This window comes from Benincasa hispida, chromosome 11 (assembly GCF_027475165.1).
Source record: "Benincasa hispida cultivar pf3 chromosome 11, pf3_genome.v1.1, whole genome shotgun sequence".
NCBI classification, from domain to species: domain Eukaryota; kingdom Viridiplantae; phylum Streptophyta; class Magnoliopsida; order Cucurbitales; family Cucurbitaceae; genus Benincasa; species Benincasa hispida.
This window is the reverse complement of record NC_143488.1, coordinates 18,300,523-18,318,691: the sequence shown is the minus strand read 5'-3', so window position 1 is coordinate 18,318,691 and position 18,169 is coordinate 18,300,523. Positions and strand designations below refer to the sequence as shown.

Here is an 18,169-nt window from a genome sequence, read left to right as displayed (position 1 = left end):
TTTTTCTTAACTGTTTGATATTTATTTATCTCCAACAAATAATAATAAATAAAATTATATATTTCATTAAGATATATGGACCATAATAAGAGTAAAGAAAACATTGGAAGCATCAAGAAATTTTAGGCTAAGGGTTTTGAGGACCATCAAACATTAGGAAAAATTTTGAAATCACATTTAGGAAACTTGTTCAACAAGCAAACCATCTCTTTCTCAAAAAAATAGGTTGTTATGATCAATCGAATTTGATATTCAAAAGTTAAAACAATTAACACAATCTCGGATCCGATCTACTCCGAGAAAACTTGAAAAAAGCCAATTCTACGAGATTTCAGAAAGCATGTTATTTTTTAAAAGCCAAAACTAAATGGGGTTATTTTGACCCTCCCTTCAAACTCCCACAACCAACCATTTTTAACACTCAAACCAACCAAACCTTCTTTTGATTTCTGCAAATTCCCACCCCTTTATAGTTTATAAAGCTTCATTCTCTGTTTCTTGTCTTCTGACCTTCGAGGATGAGGTCATCTTGAGCTTCTTCAAGCTCTTCTGCAGATCTTCCATTTTGTGAAATTGGTCGTCAATTTGGAGTACCCAACTGTTGGAAAATGGGACGCTAATTTGGTTGATGGGTGGTTGAATCACAGTGAGTTTTTCTCTAACCCAATTGGGACAATCTCGAGTTTCTATAAACTCAAAACTCCCCTTCAATGACGTTTTCCATCTAAAATAGATTGTTAGAAGAGGGATTTGGAAGGAGGGGGAGCAGGTGGAGGAGAGTGACGGATGAGAGAGAGAAGGAGATGATCGAAAGAATTGTGGAGAGTGAGTGAGAGAAAGAAATGCTGCTGAAGGTTGAAGGCACAGGGGCGTTGTGGAAGAATGGTAGGGAGGGGAGCGAGAGAAAAAATTGTTTTTTATTTTTATTTTTATTTTTAATATGTATTTAAAATGATTAAAAAAATAACTAAATTAATTTAGAAAATAAAAATACACTTTTTAAACCTATTCTTTATTCGATATTTTTAATAGATAACAATAAAGAAAAAAATCGAATACTATAGTACCTCTTTAAAATATTTATAAATACGAAAGTGTTGGTCACTAAACTTTTAAATTTTTTCTAATTTCTAATTTTGCTCTCTTTTGCATATCTTCTTTACTTTCTAATTTTCTTTTTTTCTTTTTTATTTTCTTTTCTTTCCTCCCGTTTTTTCTTTCCTTACTCCCTTTCTTTTCTTCTTTCATTTTCTCTTTTTAAACCTATTCTTTATACGATATTTTTAATAGATAACAATAAAGAAAAAAATTTAAAGTTATAGTACCTCTTTAAAATATTTACAAATATAGAAGTGTTGATTAGTTAATTTTTAAATTTTTTCTAATTTCCAATTTTGCCCTCTTTTGCATGTCATCTTCTTCTTTTTTTTTTTTTAATTTTCTTTTCTTTCCTCCCGTTCTTTCTTTTTTGCCTTTCATTTTTTATTTTTAATTTTATTTTCTTTCTCTAGTTTTTTATTTTTTTTAAGTTTTCCTTCCTTTCTCCTATTTTTAAAATTTTTAAATTTTTAAATTTTTTCTTTCTCTGATTTTTAAATTTTTTAAAATTTTCTTTCATTTCTCCATTTTATTTTTACTTTATTTTTATTTTCTTTCCTTTTTTCGGTTTATTTTTACTTTTTTCCCTTTCTTTTTTCCAACTTTTCTTCCATCTCCCCAATCTCCACATCTCTCCAAACATTTTCTCTCTCCCTCATCTTCCCATTTCACACTAGAATCATTAAAAAAAAATTATGAGACTTGAGTTTCTTAACATCAACAAGTCAATCATTTAATTTGATTATTATAGCGAAACATTAAATAGAAATAGCAAATGAAAACGGATTTAAAAGAAACTATTTTTTAGTCCAATTTTGCATCAGTTTTAGAAACATTTATTAAAATATTAAAACAAGAAACGATAATAGTTATTAAACAAGTTTATTTCTCAAAAAAGTGATAAATGAGAACGCAGGCCAATAGTATTTTTTTTTCTTTCATAGGACTTTAAGAGTATGAAATCTATTAGTAGTATCACTGATAATATGATATCATAGATAGCATGTTATCAGTGATACTATGATATCATGCTACCAATGAAAACTTTTATGCACAATGAAACAATTTTTAAGAGTCATTTCATCTCAAATACTATATTCATAATACATAAATACTATTAGTGATATTCTTTACATTGATAGAAACAGAAAGATATCACTAATAGTAGATATCAATGATATCCCTTATGACTATCAATGTAAAAAGATATCATTTTATATCTATATGCATCAACGACATACAAACACACTACATGTATTAATAAATTAATCAAAAGATCCCGATTATTTACAAACAAGTATAACATGATATCAAATTCGAACAAAAAAAAAAATCAAAATATTAGTAATAGCAGCATCACTAATAACATATGCAATAGCCACTATTTGGCTATCACTGATAGAAACAAATCATTGATTGCAATTGATAGCTCATTTCTCAAATTAAAAGTTATAACTAATAACAACATCACTAATAACAACTATCAATGATAACAACTGATAACACATTTCTCGAATCGAAAGCTATCTCTAGTAGCTATCAGTTGCTATCACTAATAGCAACTATCATTGATATGCATCGATAGCAGCATCACTAGTAGCAATTGATAGCAGCTATTAATCATAACAACTGATAGCACATTTCTTAAATTGAAAGTTATCACGGATAACAATATCACTTATTGCAGCTATTAACGATAACAACTAATAACGCACTTCTCAAATTGAAATCTATCATTGATAGCAACTATCAATAATATTCACTATAGCAGCTATCAGCGATAACAACTAATAGCACACTTCTCAAATAAAAAAACTACCACTGATAGTGATAACTACAAATAACAACTATCAGTGATAGTCATTGATAGCACACTTCTCAAATTGATAACTTTCAATTTGAGAAAACCGGGAAGCAAAGCACAAAATGGTGGTTGCACGTGAGTTTTTCGATATTTTGCCATTTTTTGTTCTATATATACAATTATTTTATCCTTATACTACATATTCTATTATTTTGGGCTTTCCATTTATGCAACTAGGCCTTCTTTAAAAGTGAGGGATGAAAATAGCCAAATTGAAGATTCAAGAACTAAATGCACCTATTCCTAAAAACTCGGGGACTAAAAAGGTTATTTTCATATACTAACAATAAAGGTATTTCTTTTCATTTTTTTTAAGCTTAAAGATATTTTTGAAACTCTTGAAAATTCGGATGTATTTTTTAAATAAAACTTTAACGGTTTTCATCCAAAATTAATGGTAAGTGTATTTTTTAACTCCTTTTGAAAGTTATATTTTTTAAACTTGTAAAAGTTCAAAAATATTTTTTACAAAAAATACAAAATTCAGGGACATTTTTTATAATTTACACCTCAGACAATAACATTCACATCTTAAATCCCCAAAAGTAATGGATGTCAGAACCAGATGATTACATTTAATTTTAGATAGAATTATTCAAATTACTATACAATCTCTTATTTTATATCTAAGGTGAAATCATTAAATAAAAACAACAATGTTGATTTAACTTTATACAGTAATCGAGTGAGCAAAGCTCAAGTAACATATTGAAGCGTTAGTGACCATCAAATTTGAAAAAAATTTAATATTTTTAGATAACCAAATGAAATAAAAATCTACAGAAATCTCATTCTCAAATACCTAAACACTGACACATTAATCCTATTCCCTAACATCATGTTCTCAGGCTTCACATTTCTATCCTTGTATTCTACCTCCCTGCAAATTTTACTAGCCAGAGCACAGACACAACACAATATCACATGCATCAACATTATTAATCACTCGAGCTGAGCTTGAGAACATTATTACAATGAATTCCTATAAATCTGGGATAAAAAAATTTACAAATCAAATCTTAACCAACTGGATTGATATCTATCCCACAGTGAATCTTCCACGGCAATGCCGCTTCCGATAATTGCTTGTTACTTTTCTCAGCCTCTCGATAGGATGGGGGGAGGTCAAAACAGTCACAAGTAATCTCTAGGGATACTTATTTTCATTGCTACGTAAAATTTAAATTATAACTGTTTTAATGAGACCAATACTAAATATGCCCATTTGAAAACCAAGGCAATGCAGAGTGACAACCCTGTTTTAGACCTTTGGAGGGCAGGATCTGTCTGATACGGTCAAGTAGAAGGGCAAGTCCTCAGAAAAATTTGAACGCAAGTAATTGGAACTCAGAAGCATACCAAATTGTTGGACATAGAAGTCACGAACTGCTAGCTTTAGGTGAGTCCTCTTTGAAGCGCAATCATGCATTCATGTTGGTGGCTGCCATGTTCCTGGTCTAAATGTTTGGCCAGACCCGACGGGCTCAGAGGACCTGAATGTGAAAGAATGGGAACTTTTTGATACATTCAGTATGCACTTTGTTGTTTTTTGTTTTTCTCTAGATGTAAAATATAAGCAAAGCTTCATAATCTCGTCTAATATTGACATTTATGACTTTTGAGTTGAGTGAGAGCTCTTGACAAGCACGTAAAATGGAAGAAAGAAAAATCAACTTACTCTGGAATTGGTTTCTCTTTAACTGCCTCCTTTTCGTTTGAGTTCCTGGTGGTTGAAGCAAGGATAAATCCACATTACAAGAGGAACAATTATTTAAACATAAGCATGTTGTACCCAAAACTTTGGGATGTTTTTAACAGCAAACCAATGGTAAAACGACCATAATATTCATAACTAGCAAACTTGGAAAGAATAACAATCAATAAGTCATTCGGCCAATCTTTATGTGACCTCAGCAATAAAGAAAATAGCACTATAATTCAAAATGAATGACCCACCTCAGGCTATCCCTTGTAGTCAATCCTTCCACATCTTGGGCACCTTTGTACAAGAAATACCAAAATGAGTAAACTGAGTATAAGAATCCAATCAATAAAATATACTAGGATCCAAATGGAATGAACAACTATCAAATTGGGAGAGAGAGAGAGGTACACGTAACCAGAAGAAGTACATGAAAGTAATCAACCAACAGCAAAAATTAGATCAATCTTTCTTCCAAGTGATAAAAATGGGAATCCTGACTTTCAATCTCAATTTAAAAGGCTAAATGCGATCTTGAGGCTTTTACTCTTGAGAGCTGAGGTATAACATGTAAGCCTCAAATTTAATGAAAAATATTTTACAAATCCTATATTGATATGACTAGGTATTACTAAACATAATAGTCATATAAACATATGTACATATATATAATCACTATTGTCAATTGCCATTTAAACAAAAATTGTAAGAGGATAACTTTACTTATCACTACTTTTATTATAGGATTGACTTATACTAAAATTTTATGTTTTTAACGCTTGTAAAGGCATAGTATGAAATTAGTAATAGCTCAAATTAATGTGCATTAGGAAGAGGTAATTGTTTCAAAGTTCCTGATTTTGTATTTTTGTCTTTTATTTTCACTCCCTTAGAGTTTGTAACCCTTGAACATTAATTCCTATTCATTACATCAATGAGAAGTTGTTTCTGGTAAAGAAAATAATAATAATAATAATAATAGCTCAAATTATCACAAATTAAAACTTATGTATTTGAAGAATGCGACAAATTAATATAATTCTTCGAATCATTAAGCCTCAGTGCGTTTATAGAGGCATAAGTTTCAAGGTTAAAAGTTAGAGTCTTGCCATGGGGCGAGCCTCAAGGGGGCATAAACCTCAATAGCCTCTTAAAACATTGATCTCAATAGTCGGATCGATGTAAAGACATTTTTTCCTCTTGGGGAGGACGTGGGGAGGGAATTAAGGGGGTAAGAAAATACATAATTAAATCAAACAATACCTTCTGAACCAGTTGGGAACTGTCGAATAAAGCTTTTCAAGTCAGGACCTGCAACTTGACCTATGCGACAAATGAATATTAGCTATATACTACAAGTGTAACAAGCACTCGAGTTTTCTTTTTGTCAATAAGCAACTGACCAGTGCTGATGATTTTCCGTAAATTGCCTTCTTTAGAGTTTCTTTCCATCTCTTCTTTCTTGAGAACTAAATTGATCACAGATAACTTCCAATAAGATCATGTTAAGTCAAAGAATGAGAATGATATTGGTTCTTCTAAAATTATCAAATAAAATTCAATACTGAACTGCTAATCAAATGATAATCGCTTCTATACCTCATAAAAAATCATAATAGGATGGTTACAAAAAAAAGATGAAGCTATATGAATGCTCCTTGGGAGCATAAACCATCTAATAAGAAGATCTACTGAGGCAGGAAAGAAGATTTTGGTAAGAATGTCTTAAGTAAGATTATAAAGTCAATCATCAACTACGGAAATCATTTCTCAAGTATGAATATGCTGGGTGATTCTTCTATTTGGCAATTTCAGGTACAATGCAATCTTATTTTTCTTCATGTATATAAGTCACAATTTTGATATAGAGAAGTTGACAATTCTAAATACATAATGTACAAAAAATGTTCTGTCATGAACAACCAAATAATAAGATGCAAAATTTCATTGAAGAGTCAACATACGAGCAACATTTTGTCGTACACGTTCACGCCTAGCTTCTAGCTCCATCATTTCCTGAAGACAATGGCAAAAGAACAATCTAAATATCAAATCATGTGTAGCACACCAATCATCAATCTTCTGATCAATCAAGTGGGATGCAAAGATCAGTTGGTACTGTAAGAAAGTATTGAGTTACCTCTGGGGTTGGAGCCTTTTTACGCTGCCCATTTAACCAACATATCCATTCCACTGCAGCAATAAAATATATATAAGCAATCATCATCAGAAAAACCTACCATCAGCACGTTCAGTTCCTCCTAAACTACATACCCAACTGATGTTAATAATCATTCAAGTTCCCAAAACTGGTATTATATCTTAAACCCTGATTTATGACATAATCAGATGATTCTTCACTTAACTCAGAAGTCTTAAACATAGGTCCATAAATGCTTACCTGGAATTGACGTTGGATCATCCTCACCCTTAAATACCACCCATCTCTTCTCTTTCACTAGCAAACCAATAAGTGAAAGTTGTGTGAGCTGTATACGTGCAGTGATAAAAGTTTCATTCTATAAGCAAAGGCAGCTATCTACGAATCACCCTAATTCATGAGCGCTCTAACTCTCCATATCTCGTGAATATCATCCACTTAATGCCGAGTACAACTGGCCGAAAAGGTCCAAATTACTAAGGCCCGTTTGGTAACCATTTCATTTTTTATTTTTGGATTTTGAAAATTAAGCTTATTTTCCCCCTCTTTTAAGTACAAGAGTTGAATTCTTAGCCAAATTCTAAGAACAAAACAAGTTTTTAAAAACTACTCATTTTTTGTTTTAAAAAATTGTCTTAGTTTTTTAAAACATGGGTAAAAAAAATAGATAACAAAGTAAGATATTTAGAGGTAGGAGGGATGCTTGTACTTTTAATTTCAAAAACTAGAAACCAAAAATGTTACTAAACAGAGCTTAAAATTTTATAATTCAATTGCAAAGGCTCAACAGTTAGCTTAGGAAACTGCTGGCTTTCCACAGTTCAAAATCAGTTAGATGTTAAATTCTTGTGTAATTTCATACTTCCAATACTGTTTAACATTGATCGGTGGAACTGGAAATGCACAAAGAAATAAAGAGAATAATTTTTTTTTAAAAAAAATCAGTTTAAATCTAGAAATTCAAATGCAACCCAAAGAAAGAACCTCATTCCGATCAAATGCAATCTAAGATAGGAAAAGGTGAAAATAGGGAAGAAAAGGGATTTAGACCTACTTACTTATACCATCGATTTCTTCTTTGACAAAGAAGTATCTGTTCCCCGCTTTGTCCACTCCCACCAGAGTTCTATTGCTGAAGAAACCGGCAATTTTCCCGAAAAGTTTCGACATTATCTTCCTTTCAACCACCGTTTGGACGGAAATTACAGAGCATTCATACCCCAAAAATTTCTCCTCTTCTACGTCGATAAAGATTATGCGCTCCTCCGTTGGAAGGTTAGGTTGCAGAAAACAAATGTAGATTTGCCTTCCAATCGTATTCTCTTTCGGTTTAAGCTTTGAATTTTAAGATCCCTCGATTTCCCTTCCTTCTTATTTGTTCTCTCAAGAAGCAAACTAAGAGGAAAGAAATGCAGAACCAAACCTTTGATGGTGAAAATTAAGGGGAAATTTGTACGATGACCTTTTTGGGCCCAAAATATCTAATGATCTATTTTTAAAAAAAGATGTCGACATCATCATCATACAAAATTACGTAAATTATCTTCACCTCTTTGTCTTCTTACCCTTTTTACTGAAAACCAACCAAAACTAAAAACTCTTCAAGCGTAACGGCTTCGTATCGCTCATAAGCTTCGGACAGTTTCGCTGCGTTTTAAAATCCATCATTTGGGCTGGCAAAAGATTCCACTGCCGCCGAAAAATCGAATCTGATCAGTAAGTGATTTCAATATATGCCTAAAAATGTCTTAAACGGTAATGGGGAAAGGGTGGGTCATTCTGGGTTTAGAAATACTATGAACCTATGGCTTTTTTAGTTTTCGATGTGTTATGTGGTTGAAGACGAGTAGAAAGAAAGAATATGAGCGAGATAAGTGAGAGTGAAATAGGCGAGAGCGATACTAGAGAGAGCGACAACAGAAAGGGTGGATCGTTTGAGCGAGATAAGTGAGAGTTACTAGAGAGAACGATACCAGATAGAGCGACACCAGCAACAGTGGTTATAGCGAGATTTAAACAGAATGTTTTTTTACAATTTTTTTTTTTGAAGGAGTTTACAGATTGAATCTTTATTTCATGCAGAAGTGATTTAAGATGCCAACACGTTTCAGAAAACCTGTAGTCGACCGATTTTCGGTCAAGTAACGAGCTTGGCCCACAATGCTAATGCAAACAAGATTGTCAAGGAGAAGCTTACCCCAAGACAGTTAGAGATATTCAAGAGAACAGTTTCTGGGCGATTTGTAGACATTGACATGGTGTTCAACAGCCCAATTATCCATCATATGTTGTTGAGAGAAGTGAAGAGCACGAGAGCTTACTCAATGAGATTCTCTATTGGTGGAAAGGTTGTCACGTTTTCGAAGGATAGTTTTTTTGTTGATGACTGGTTTGTGGCGATCCCCTACGCGAGTTGATCAGAATGAGCAATCCTCATATGAACTTGCAATCAAGCATTTCAGTAATCGAGTGACGAAGGACACCTTACATGTCAGTCTACTAGAAGAAAAATACAAGGAGTTGGAGTTTGAAGATGACGAAGATGTTGTGAAGATCACATTAATTACTACACGGAGGTTACAATGATGGGAAAGAACAAGCAGAAAAGTGCAGTGGACCTTAAACATTTTAAGGACGTTCAGAACATAGAGTACTACAATTGTTTAGACTGGGGTACCATTATTTGGGAGAGGACATTCGATGCCCTAAAGACTGCATTGAATGATAAGAGTAGTTTATACAAGACGAAGGTGAAAGGAAATAAAAATTACGTCATGAAGTACTCTTTGCGTGAATTTCCACAAGCATTCCAGATAAATTTGCTTAATATAATAATCGTGTTGTTTGATTTAATATTACTATTGTTCTTAATATATGTTAAATTTTATTTAGGTATGGACGTATGAGATCCTAGTAACATCGATAACTGGGAACATTATGGAGCGAAGGAGCAAGATGGCTTTGCCTTGCATATTACGATGGTCATGCTCCCACTCAGTGTCTTTCAAAGTACTCGAGAGAGACATATTCGAGTCTAATAATGTACATTTACTCTATGCATAATACTTTTATTTGGTTGTTAAATTGACACTAACCATTTTACTGGGTTATTAATACAGAGGTTAAAGAGGGTCTTGTCATGACCGATGCTAAGAGGGAGTTTCGAGATACCCCAGTGGACAGACGACCTATATTCGATCTAGATGCCAATGATGATAGTGCTGAAAGTGGCAGTAGGTCGAATAATAGGGGTAGTTCTGAAAGTGTGGAGGTAACAATGATAAACACGAGCATTCTGAGCATGAAGATGTTGAATATGGAAAGGTGGAAGGAGGGACATACATACCTAGTGATGATATGTTCCATGATATGGTGGGGGACGTACGCGATGAGGATGAGTTGAACCCACTTGATGTCCATCTTGCAGATTCCCATAGAGAACGACCTATAGATGAAGAATGTCCTAAGTGTGTTGCCCATAGGGAGGGAGCCAATCCCAATGATTCTATTTATTCGTACCTGCGGATCATTGACAGCTCACTATCAAGGTTGGATGGCCGTATATTGAGTTTAGATAGTTGTGTATTTAAGATCGAGGAAAACATGACAGACGTGAAAGGAAAATTGCCAACCATCCTGTCACTTTTGCAGTGTTTTCATTTACTATCATTTTATGTTTTTACGTGTTTAGTTTTTACGTATTAGTGAACTCATCATTCTAGTTTACTAATTGAAGGGTTCCACGGTGATTGAGGAGATGACAAAGTCACCCATCCCACATACAGGTGATGATGCCACGATGTTGCTCATCTCATCTCGGGATCCCGATACCACTGATGCGACTGTCTTTCATACTCACATCCCCCCTGTAGAGCCTAAAAATACACCACTACACCTACTCCCATCCCCCCTTTAGAGCCCGATACAACAACATCACCCACTGACGTCCAACCTATAGAGGCGGATGTCCCACATATAGTGGTTGACATGTCTAACTTACTCACCATGCCTCATACAAAGGCCAACATGTCTGACATCCTAGAGGTGGACACTTCTAATATTGTTACGACCATGGAAGAAGTTACATTGGTGAGTAATTTATTGATCAGTAATCTTTGTTTAAGGGAAAATCCGGTACTAGCCATATTGATCCATTGCGATAGTACTGCAGTAATCGCAAAAGTTTAGAACCGTTACTACAACGGAAAGAGACGCCAAATACGTCGTAAGCACTGTACCATTAGAGAGTTTCTCACTACTGGTGCAGTTAGGGTGGATCACATACGGATTGATGAAAATTTTACAGATCCTTTGACGAAAGAACTGGCAAGAGAAAAGGTTTTCAGAACCTCAGAAAGGATAGGACTCATGCTTATCGAAAGATGAATCACAGTGAGGCCATGGGAATCTCTGATAGCAGACTTCTAAGCCAGCCTGCTTCTTCACTAGCTGTCGCTAATGCTATCATTTCTGACTCCATCGTAGATTGGGCTAAAATAGTCTGTTTCTTGGACTTCTAAGAGATAGCTCTGCCAGTATAATAAAGATATAGTCACTTATAGCCTTTGAATCATCCGAAAGAGAGTTCCAATCAGCATCGCTGAACCCTTCCAGGATAGTGGGAAACTTTTGATAATGTAATCCTAGGTTTTGGGTTTTCTTCAAGTATCTCATGACCCTTTCTATAGCATTCCAATGCTCTTTACTAGGTCTGCTTGTAAACCTGCAATGTAATCTTGCAGCATAAGCTATGTTAGGCCTAGTACAGTCGGCACCGTATCTAAGACTGCCTATGATGTTCGCATACTCAGATTGATTAACACTGTCACCAGTATTCTTGAACAACTTGACACTAGAGTCATAAGAAGTATAGGCTGGTTTACACTCAAAGTAATTATATTTCTTTAGAATCTTTTCTATATAGTGAGATTGATCCAAAAAAATTCCCTTTTCAGATCTATTTACTTTTATGCCCAAGATTACACTAGCTTCTCCTAAGTCTTTCATGTCGAAGTTCGCACTCAATATTGATTTTACATCATTTATGACGTGCAAGTTCGACCCAAAGATCAATAAATCATCTACATATAGACACAAGAGATTGCAGAGGTTATTATTAAACTTATAGTAGATGTATTTGTCATTTTCATTGACCTTGAAACCTTTAGATAGGATAAGGTTGTCAAATTTTTCATGCCATTGCTTAGGAGCTTGTTTTAGTCCATAGAGAGATTTGTCTAATTTATACACCTTATTTTCTTGACCATGGACAACAAAACCCTCGGGTTGTTCCATGAAAATCTCTTTTTCAAGTTCACCGTTTAGGAAAGCGGTTTTTACAACCATCTGATGTACTACGAGGTTATAAAGGGCAGCAAGAGAGAACGTGACACAGATAGAAGTAATTCTAGTGACAGGGGAGAAGGTGTCAAAGAAATCTACATTTTCTCACTATCTAAAGCCCTTCGCTACTAACGTGGCTTTAAATTTGTCGACAGTCCCATCAGGTTCAAGTTTCCTTCTTAAGATTCATTTGCACCCTATTGCCTTACTTCCTGGGGGTAGATCTACTAAGTGTCAAGTTCTATTTGACTCAAGTAAGTCCATCTCATCATTTATGGCTTCTTGCCATAGGTTGGCATCTACTGAGGATAGGACAGCTCTTAAATCTTTAGGGTCTTCTTCTACATTGTAGGTCAGGAAGTCATTTCCGAAATCTTTGGCGATTCTAGCTCTTTTGCTTTTTCTAGGTTATGGGTCAGTTTCCTCTCTAAGGTTAGGATTTCTAACTAGGGTTATACCACTTGATCCAAAGCCCCACTATTCCTTGATTTAAAAGGAAATCTATCTTCAAAGAAGTCGGCATCATTTGACTCAATGATCACTTGGTTAACTAGATCATAGAACCTGTAGGCTTTACTATTTAAGGCATAACTTATAAAGACACACTCGTAAGCTCTACTAGCCAACTTTCTCCTTTTTGGGTCTGGCATCCTTACAAAGGCTAGACAACCCCATGTTCTAAAGTAGGACAAGTTTGGTTTCTTATTCTTAAGAATTTAGTAAGGTGAAGTTTTATTTTTAGATTTCGGGATTCTATTTAGGATATAACACACGGTAAGGATGATTTCACCCCACCAATAAGACGCAGCTCCTGAATTAAGTAAAATAACAACTACTAGCTCAGCTAAAGTTCTATTTTTCCTATCGGTTTTTCCATTCATTTCAGGAGAATAAGGTGCGACCTTTTCATGTATTATTCCATGAGAGTTAAAGAATTCATTAAAACAATTCAAGTCATACTTGGTTCCCCTATCACTACGAAGTCTTTTAACCTTTCTATTAAACTGATTCTCTATTTTAGAAACAAAAAGTTTGAAAGCTTCAAAAGCATCACTTTTGTTTTTCAGCAAGTATACAAAAGTAAAATTAGAGCAGTCGTCAATAAAGGTAATGAAATATCTTTTACTTTTCCTAGTCAAGATGCCATCAAATTCACAAACATTAGAATGAATCAAATCTAGAGGCTCATAATTCCTAAGTACAGATTTATGCGGACTTTTAGTAATTTTAGCCTGACTACAATACTCGCATTTATCAAAATCATTCGTGGATAACTTAGGTATCATTTCCAGCCTAATCATGTTAGTAATTAAATATTATTCACATGATAGAGTCTAGCATGCCAAATATTCATAGAACACAACATATACACAGAAGATTTCATTTTATTAAGGTCTAAATTTAATTTGAACATTCCCTCAGTTGCATACCCTTTCCCTACAAATACACTATTTTTGGTAAGGGTATATAGGTCTGCCCCTATAATTTGAGTAAACCCGGCTTTGTTGAGGAGATAGCCCGAAACCAAATTCTTTCTTATCTTTGGAGTGTGCAGAACGCCCTTCAATGTGAGGGTCTTCCTAGAGGTAAACTTCAGTTCCACCTCGTCGGTTCCAACAACTTTCGTGGAGTGGTGATCTCCCAACAGAATATTCTTATCCTTAGTTTCAGTATAAGTTTTAAATAGACTAAGTCATGACAGACATGGCGCGTAGCGCCAGTGTCTATCCACCACCCTTCACAACCACCGATCACATTTACTTCTGTGATTATGGTGACTAACGGTTCTTCTGTCAGGTTCTCCTGACCAGTAGGACGACGTCTGTTCCTACAGTTCCTAGCCATGTGCCCAGGTTTATTACAATTAAAGCAGAGGAACTGTACCGTTTCTTCTGAAGGGGGCTTCTATTTTTTCTGTTGGTTTTGGTTGCTGGAGCCACGATTCTGACCTTTCTTCTTTGTCCTCTTAGATTTTTTGTCAGGTTTTACCATGGCAGAGACGGGTTTCCCAGGTACTGCGTTCACCTCCTCCCTCTGGTCTTGCTTCCGAGCTTCCTCCTCGATCCTTAGTCGGGTTATAAGACTCTCCAAGGAGAACTTCTTGGTCTTATGCCTCAAAGTGTTCTTAAAGTCCTTCCACAAAGGGGGCAGTTTATCAATAATAACAGCAACTTGGAATTGTTCGTCTAGAGGCATACCTTCAGTAATTATCTCGTGGGCTATCTTCTGGAGTTCATAGGATTGGGCCCTTAATGGATTTGTCATCCATCATCTAGAACTTTGAAATAACGGCTAACTGCATATTTCTTCGACCCAACCTCCTCGGTGTCATACTTCTTTTGCAGGGCATCCCAGACCTCCTTCGCTGTCTTCATTGTACTGTAGTAGTCATACAGATCATTAATCAAACCATTTAAAATGAAATTCTTACAAAGAAAGTCTTTCTCCTCCCAGTCGCAGCTTCTTTTATCTGTTGCTCAGTTGGTTCTTCTAAAGGGGCTATCAGCTTAGCGCTGGTACAAGTTTCGGTAACTTTCTTGACAGTAAGGAAGAACAACATCTTTTGCTTCCACCGCTTGAAGTTCGCTCCTTCGAACCGGAATGGAAGGTTGAGGTCAAATATCATTGCTGGCTTTTTGGCCATTAATCTCAAATTAATTAATTTTAATTAATTAATTAATCAATATTTTGATGATAACAAACTCAATTTTTAATTACTGAAAATCTTAGTGTTTTAATATGTCCATAGCGTAGAGCTCGGAACAACGATTCCAACACCTCTTGAATCACTCAAATCGGAGCTAAAACAAAGACGACATGACCGAAACAAGTCTATAGAGAAAATATCATGGTGGATGACGTGGCATAACCAGACCATTTGCATGTAGACATGTGGCAGCATATTGGTTGAATGGTGGATCATTAAGAGATTAACATATGATAGACTTTTGATTTTTGGATTGATTTAAAATAAAAAAATTGAAATTAAAAAGAAATTTAAAAGGAAAATAAATTTAATATTATTTTATGTTTGTGTCTAACGGCTAATTTTTTACACAGGGTATATTTTTAATTTTTTAATTGACTTTAAAGAGAATGAATTTAAAAAGAAAATGAATTAAAAGGAATTATTTTATGTTTGTGTCTAACGGCTAGTTTTTTACATATGGTATGTTTTTTTATTTTTTGGATTAATTTTAAAAAGAAAAGGAATTTCAAAAGAAAAGGAATTTAATATTATATTTTGTTTGTATCTAACGACTAGTTTAGTTTAAAATCTCCACCATTGATTTTTCTTTTCCAAAATCCAATGGTCCAAATTAATTGTGGTTTCTAAAAAATTTTCCATTTCTATATAAACTATCTTCCTTTCCAAATTTTAAACCAACAAATTTTACATTTCATAATCCTCCAAAACTCAAAAGTTCCATTGTTACTCTCTCTAAATTCCCAATTTTTTTTCTTTTCATCTTATTCTTGAGATAGTGTTTATTGTGAGGATAAACTTGTTGAGACTTAAACTTATAAATCCACTCTAGTGAGAGTTGTATTGTGTTCTTCAGAAATTCCAACATTTGTAACGGTTTGATCCTAAACCGTGGAAAGGATCGGGTTTTCTCTTGAACCCGTAAAATGAGCGGTGGTGTAACGGTTAGGCTCTAATCCATGGAAAGAGTCGGAAAGATTTTATTCAAATTCCCAAGAGGCGCTTGGAGAGTGGAGTAGGTCGAGTTTGACCGAACCGCTATAAAACTTACGGTGTCTTTTTCTCTAACTCTTTTATTTTTATTTTTGCAATTAATTTAAGCAATTTATTGTATGTTTTAGTTTGTTCTTATTTATTTGCTAAAATTTGATAGAATTAAATTATCACATTTTTTTTCATCTTATTTGTTGCATAATTTGAATTTTCTTATTATTTATAAAAGTGTATTAATTAGTTTAATTGGGTTAATTTAGGAAAAAAAAAGTTTAATTAAACCCTATTCACCCCCAGGATTGCTATATTGATCCAACAATCATAACGTCATTCTTGCTACTGAGGGCCATTGATGATGTGGTGGTACGTCTTAAAATTCTTGGAAACGGCAGGGCCCTCAGAACGACGAACAGTAAACCGTCAAGGCACGACGGTCAAGCGAAGAGCAAAACCTTCAAAATAGAAACTCGTTATAGGCTGCGTTGTGGAGCTCGCTCTCTTTTAAGACATTTCGCGGCTCTGCCCAAGTGTGCAAGCAGGTCTGAAAATTGCCACGTCGTCCCCAGGATAAAACAGCCAAAAGAACCCGATCGAAAATGCACCGTTATCGATCGGAACACACACCCTTTCTAAATTCACTGCTCAGAAAGCTAATATGGAGGAGGAGAGGGAGAGGAAAAGAAGTGATAAGTGAAGAAACAATTGTACATCTTCAAACTGCTGAAGGCCAGGCCTTTATAGGCCTTTAGTGATGAACCGTAGGAGCGAGAAAGGCTCTTCGCCACAGAACGTGCGTGGATGGAACGAAATGGGTGGACGAAACGGAACGGAGCGTTTCCTCCTTTTTTTTCGATTAAAAAATAATAAAAAATAAAATAATATTTTTAAAAAAATTAATCATCACACAACACGCCCGACTGGACGGCGGTGGCGATGCGCGTGTGGGACGTCCACTAAACTCACATTGGTCTATCTCCATCACTCTCTCCAAAACATGGGTACCCCTTGGGGCCCAAACTCAAAACTCAAGATTAGAGTACACAAAGAAGACTTCCAACACCAAATTTTCCAATGTGGATTCTCCAACCAAAAAGGTTGGTTCCCTCCTTGTTTTGAAAGTTAAATTTTCACCCAACAGGAAGAAAGTCACAAGAAGTGGAGAAGCACTGACGAGTAGATTTCATCCAAGAGTCGAGGTATACAAAGTGGTTGTCCAATGTGGTATTGGTTAATAAGCCTAATGGTAAATGGTGCATGTGCCTCGATTAAACCAACCTCACCCAAACATATCTGAAGAACAACTTCCTTCTACACTAAATCGATCAACTCATTGACTCTATGACCAAGGTTTAAATTATCGTTATCGATAGAAATATTGAGGTTTCAATTTTATGGAAACATTGATATCGATAGAAATTTTAGGAAATTTTATAGAAAATAATGGAAATTGTTATAATTAGCTAATGAAATTTTGATTGTGACCTAATTGGACTTATATTTGACTATTTTTAATCATCATTTGTATAAACTAAGACAATATTTTGAGGTATAGTGTAAATATCTGTGCAAATATCGATGCAAGAGTAGAAATTTAAAAAATAAATGGAAAAATAATTACAAAATAATATCAAATTTTTATTTTATTTTTTCTAAGTCTTTTTCTTGGAAATGAAAACTTTGGATGGTAAAAGAAGCAAAACTCACATCAATTCAATTTCAGGTGAAATGAGGTAAAAATTCAATAGAAAAAGGTTTAAACGAAATTTAAAATAAATATATGTTTCTTTCTTTTTTTTCTTTTTTTTTTTTAATATCAATTTTGGTTTCCTAGAAATGAAAGCTTTAGATAGTAAAAAAAAAAAAAATTAAACTTACATTAATCCAATTTTTAGATGAAATGATGTGAAAAATCAGTAGAAAAATGTTCGAATGAATTTAAAAATAAATATATATTATTATTTTTCTCAATGTTAGTTTCTTGAAAATGAAAGCTTTGGATGGTAAAAAATAAAACTTATATCAATTCAATTTTGACATAAAACTTACAACAAAATTAGAATGTATCCCCGAATCAAGAACATACTTCATTTGCCACCGACCAGGGCCTCTACTATTATAAGGTCAGGTTAATCAGGTTAAAGATGAAGGAATCAAATTCTCAGTGGAAGCGTATGAATGCATATGCAAATGAAATTTGTTTTGGAAACTCGAAAAATAGAGAAAGCATACAACATGTACAAGATAAACATATATACATACAACATGCTTTTAAGGGAAAGAGAAGAATACCTCTTGAAGTCC

The 18,169-nt window shown here is 34.3% G+C and overlaps 1 protein-coding gene across 5 annotated transcripts; it reads right to left on the bottom strand.

Annotated features, from left to right (window-relative positions):
• Positions 1 to 3,887: 3,887 nt before the first annotated feature.
• On the bottom strand, positions 3,888 to 8,281 carry LOC120089839 (NADH:ubiquinone oxidoreductase, 17.2kDa subunit). Of its 5 annotated transcripts, none has more exons than XM_039047246.2 (9): positions 7,884 to 8,281; positions 7,066 to 7,122; positions 6,805 to 6,857; positions 6,629 to 6,680; positions 6,068 to 6,133; positions 5,928 to 5,987; positions 4,919 to 4,961; positions 4,641 to 4,685; positions 3,888 to 4,455 (listed from the first exon to the last, which is right to left on the bottom strand). In XM_039047246.2, exons 1-9 carry the CDS (start codon positions 7,993 to 7,995, stop codon positions 4,392 to 4,394), a joined length of 552 nt encoding a protein of 183 aa, XP_038903174.1. In that variant the 5' UTR covers positions 7,996 to 8,281; the 3' UTR covers positions 3,888 to 4,391. The 5 variants fall into 5 exon arrangements, with proteins under 5 accessions (XP_038903174.1, XP_038903173.1, XP_038903176.1 ...); XM_039047245.2 differs by having other exon boundaries at positions 3,888 to 4,476; positions 7,884 to 8,258; XM_039047248.2 differs by having other exon boundaries at positions 3,888 to 4,476; positions 7,880 to 8,255.
• Between the last annotated feature and the right edge of the window lie 9,888 nt (positions 8,282 to 18,169).

Bases quoted from the DNA above. Each gene is read 5' to 3' on its own strand.
- LOC120089839 (XM_039047245.2), bottom strand. From the start codon at position 7,995: ATGTCGAAACTTTTCGGGAAAATTGCCGGTTTCTTCAGCAATAGAACT. The intron at 6,858-7,065 runs GTAAGCATTTAT...TTATTGCTGCAG, and splicing joins TGATCCAACGTCAATTCCAG to TGGAATGGATATGTTGGTTA. The intron at 6,681-6,804 runs GTAACTCAATAC...CATTGTCTTCAG, and splicing joins AAAAGGCTCCAACCCCAGAG to GAAATGATGGAGCTAGAAGC.